The 4,893-nt window shown below is 42.2% G+C and overlaps 1 protein-coding gene across 1 annotated transcript in view; it reads right to left on the minus strand.

Annotated features, from left to right (window-relative positions):
* The window catches only part of TRAF1 (TNF receptor-associated factor 1), a gene marked incomplete at its 5' end in the record, with an annotated part of 16,061 nt that extends 12,448 nt beyond the window's left edge, over positions 1-3,613 (minus strand). The window contains 2 exons of the mRNA XM_010291053.1: positions 1,592-1,676; positions 3,425-3,613. Coding sequence (XP_010289355.1) covers positions 1,592-1,676; positions 3,425-3,613 — 274 coding nt within the window. The remainder of the gene's footprint in view (positions 1-1,591; positions 1,677-3,424) is intronic.
* Positions 3,614-4,893: the final 1,280 nt, after the last annotated feature.

The following is a 4,893-nucleotide window of genomic DNA, read 5'->3' on the forward strand; positions in this document are numbered from 1 at the left end:
CCTCAGCCAGGCCCGTGAATGACAGCAGATTGGGGGTGAGCAGAGGCTGGGGAGGATGCCTCCACTCCTCCGGCTGACTTAAGTGACAGAGATGCAGGTGCTCAGTAACTGACACTGATGAACAGCACCGTGATAAGACTTGAAGTATATGTTGTATAGGAAGGGATCATAAATTTAAAGCGTAACAGGGAAGAGATGGGAGTTACCGCAGAAATCGATCTTGGGATAAGCGAAGGCAAATACACATACTGATAGGGCCTTTCTTTTCCTTGTGTAGGTATCTTATTTAAAATATAAACACATAAACAGATAGCATAGGAAATAAACATTAAGCAAAACCACAGCAAAGGTAAAGCAGAGATCATCAGGAATATATACAAAGAATAAACCTGCTAAATGATCTTCGTTATTTGTGTTGTTTACAATCTCTGACCATTTGTTGTAAGTTGATCTACACAGGCGGATCCTCATGCCTTCGTGGTGATTGACTTCATCTGGACTCTCAACAGGCATAAGAATCTGCCTAGGCAGATCAGCTTGCAAGAGTGGGGCCCTGTTTGCAACAACCCACCCACAGATTTTGCAGAAAGTCCCAGCAGACTTAGCAAGCACCTCAGAGCAGCAAAATCCCAAAGTTGTAAGAGAAGTGACAGTCAACATAAGAGTAAGTTCATAAGGATTCAGCTGTACCTATTTTTGGTTACATGATGCATGAAATTCTGTTACTGGAAAATTTACTCCAGAATTGAGGATTTTTTCTGAGAGATTACCAAGTTCAGCATTAACTGCAGATTCATTATTTTGCTCCTAAACTTTGCCTTTTACCTCACTGCCAGCTGCCTATTTGGTTTCAGTTTTCCCTAACAAATTTAGACAGAACGTGTGTCTCTCGGTATTCCTGCATGTAATCAGAAAGGAGGGAGAAAGACAAGCTGAGACTGAGCCCTATGGCCCAGTGTGTATTCAGGATATAGAATAGTGCAGCGGTCTGCCTGGAAAATCACGACAGCAAAAAAGATCTGCACTGTTAAATTACAGATGAAACATTTGCCAGTGCACAGTTTTTATCAAGTAATATGTTCAGCTCTAAGTTTTCCACTATTTTCTCCAGACACCCTCCCTGTCAATATAGTTTCTAGCCAATTCAGCCAGCTAGCCTATGCTCTAGCTTTTTTTCTTAGGGATACTCCACCTGTAAGTTTGTTAACATCTTTGAAGGGTATAGAGAACCATCGGATTAGAAAATCCACTAGGATACTTACTAAGGATAGTAAGTAACAGCTAAGACATATTATTACAAGTAGGAAAGTACTGGTTACTTTGAGACAAAGAAGAAGTTAATTATATGGAAGAGTGTGGGATTTTATGTTGCAGAACCTGATGGACTTGGAAAATCCTAAGGCTGCCATTATACTTTTGTAAATCAAAAACTGTGGGAAATCCAAATGACTAAAGCATAAGTTAAAATGTGTAACTATCAGTTGCTATCACATTTTATATTATTTCCTCCTAAACCGTAGTCCAAAGATGACTATAGAGTAGCCCAGACAATGGTTAATGATAAATTAATGAACTGTGAACTACAACTTACCCTTTCTTCTGCCAGTAGGCTTCCCTCACTTAAAGTGCTGGGATCTTCCTCTTTACACTTCTGGCAAATTGCATTTTTATTGTTTCTGGCAAAAAGAAAGAATTAAATAACGATTAGTTGGTGTACTGTACTTCAAGAGGTCTTTGTATAGAGACTGACACAGATAAAAACATGGAAATTGTAATTTCCACTCAGAATCTATAGTCCTTGTTCATTAAAGAGCCAATTCTTGAACACACTGATGTCAAAAAACCCCTGCTGTTCTATTCCTCAAGATTAGGACTAGGCACGTAAATCTCATCTGTATTGCAGCAAAATAAGGGAAGCCTGGATCATAAAAAAGAATAAAGCTAGGAACCTATTTATCTCATAAATTATGCAGAAACACCACATAGGAAAGGTAACATGAAAACCAAACACAGAAGATGCTGATTTTCCCAAGATACATAGACTTCAAATTACAAAGATCTAGTGCAAAATTGAGCTCTAATTAATTAAGCTCTCTAATGCAGAGAGTTAACACTCTACTGCACCTAAAAAAGGTTTTGATCTACTCTTAAAAAATTTAGCATAGAGTTTTATATAGGAAAAGCAAAAAATAAAACTTTACTAGAGGTGTATTTCATTGCCAATGCTGTTTGGCATCCAGGCAGATAATGAACTAACACAGACGGAAAAGCTCATCGGAAAAGCATCCATCCGACCAGAGCATAACTGATTTCAAACTGTACTAATTAGCTTGTTTGAGCCAGTTTCCTGTTTGTGCTAGAAGACTCTAGTGGGAAGATACAACAATTCCTTTATTATTCAGTTACGTTCTGAATTTACGGTTTATGTTGCTTCATTAAGGGGCTTTGTTCTAGATTCACAGTAATGGATTTACGTAAGTTGGACAAATGTATTAATTTCAACACATTTTTGCATTATTATACATTGATCTTCAAATCACAAGTGGCCAGTACATTTACTCAGCTTTTCAGGTGCCCCACACTGTGATCAGAGCTGGGACTGCGTGAACTGGCACACACAAACTAGCTTTGGTAATAGCACCCATGAAGAAGCACAGTAACAGCCTTTCGATTTATTTAGCCAGTAGTAAAGCCCAGTCACTGAATCATGACAGCTGCTGTTTTCCAAAATGTCAAAGCTGAAGTCAGCTCATATACACGGAATTGTACTGCAATTTCACCTCTCACCTGCAGGGCAGACATACCCTTTTCCAAAGGCTCTGGATCAAAGCATAATTGTTGAAAGAAAAGGCAGGATAAAGGCAGCTAATGAATCAAAGCAAATCCCTGCCCAGCTCCCAGTTTTCAGGTTGTCCGGGACAGTGGCTGTCATAGTTTGTCACTAATGGCAGCAGCACCTTAACATGTAGTGACCCAGCTGAGTTACTAGAAATAAAACTCTGAGATAATGTTTATTAAAATCTTATGACATCACTTATCAGAGGACTGTAAACTCCCATGGAAGTATTAAGTCAGCCTTGTACTAGTTCTTCAAGGTTACACCAGAATCATTATCTCACACTTACAGAGAGAAAAATTGACTGCTGTCAAGCCCAGTAATCCAGCCTTCCCCACCCTGCAGACTTCCATACCGGGCACAAGGAGGTAGAGAGTACCCTGCAGTCCACCGCAGGTAAGTACTTCCAGTCAGTAAAATGACTGTCAGTGGGTCCACTGGTTTGTCAGCAGTCCAGCGGGCCGGGTAGCCACAGACTCGTCACTAAGCACAGTGGCAGGATGCAGCTCTCAAGACTCTGCCACGGCGGTGTGACCCTCTGTAGCAAGGACCTACCGTACAATCCAGGAGAGGCAGGCTGAGCAGTACCTATGCCCACAGAGCGTTTGCAGGGCTTTCTTCAGAATGTTATTGCAGTTGCTGCATAGGTACTTCTGGTCAGGCACATCCTCACAAATGTTAGAGGGATATCCGAAAGGAAATTCATTTTCATCAGGAGAAGAGCCGGGGACATCCTGCAGGCCTCTGGTTGTTTTCTCAGCCATCTGAAGCAAACTACTGTCAGAGATAAGGAAAAAAAAATAAGTGCTTAAACAAGCAAACACACGCTCACTTTGATGTGAGAGAATGTATCAGGCATCAAAGTCCATGAGCAGCTCCAAACCTGTGCAGTAATCTAGTGATCTGTTTAATTGAGTCTTAGCGGACATGCGTGACTAAATGTCACAGTGGGGTTTGACTAGGTACCAGCAGGAAATTACTGTACAGATTTAAAATTTCCCTCAAACACAACATGAAAATTAACAACATGTTAAAATGATGGTTTGGGGTTTTCTTTCTAGAGTTTTTTAGTTTGTAGAAAGATGAAGTAAATATTGCCATCATCTTAGAGCTACAATCCCATTGGTCCACATCACACAGAATTATTTCCTGTAGAGTAAATCCCCAACCACCTTCAATTCCCAGGAGCCAAAATTCATGATTACACTTCATAGATGCAGAAACTGAGCAATGGATGTGTTTACAGTGACTTTCCTGAAGTCATAAAACCAGTGGCAAAATGAAAAAGGAAATCTCAAGTTCACAAAAAGCTTAAAGCTTGTGCTCTTACCAGATACACCTTGAGCCAGACACATGCAAAGGTGTCACGCACGGTCAGTATTGGTTTTGGTTAACATGAGCTGTGCAGCTGAATATTTTTGGAAATGCAACCGAAACTGACTCGGATGTCTCCAGAGTCACTTGGAAAGTTCAAGAAAGGTTTTCACCCAGGGACCTGGCACAGTTTGAGCATAACAATGCCTTTATAAATCTACTTTTTTCCCCATAACAGTACTGACACACAATAACCTACCTCAGTATTACCAAAAGTTAACGCTAACGAGTCTCGGAAAAAAACGAAGCAACACTGCCTGGGCCGGGCCAGGCACAGAAACAGCGGTGTGACTGCCATGTGGCGGACGGGGCATGCCCTGGATTTAAAACACTCCTTGAACAAACTGCATTTTCTGTTGCCTGGCTTAGGCAATTCCCCTGGCCTCGCCAGGCATTTGACGGGGAGCTTAGCAACAAACGCAGGGGCTGCCCCATCCGCCCAGAGCCACAAATTAAAACCAGCAACACTAAATGTGCACCCATGAGGTAACGAAGCTGTCAGAGGCGTCGTGGGTTGGTACCCAGGTGAGGACGGGGTAGATGAGTTGCCCACCGGTTTCCGCCGGATCGCTGGCTGCGCTAAGCGAGCCCGTCGTTTCCGTGGGGCTCGAAGCCCACCCCCGCGGGTGTTTTACCCCGATAACGCGCAGTAAAACGGCAGCCCTAGGGCAGGGAGCGGGTCC

Source organism: Phaethon lepturus, unplaced genomic scaffold, assembly GCF_000687285.1.
Source record: "Phaethon lepturus isolate BGI_N335 unplaced genomic scaffold, ASM68728v1 scaffold40137, whole genome shotgun sequence".
Lineage (NCBI taxonomy): Eukaryota > Metazoa > Chordata > Aves > Phaethontiformes > Phaethontidae > Phaethon > Phaethon lepturus.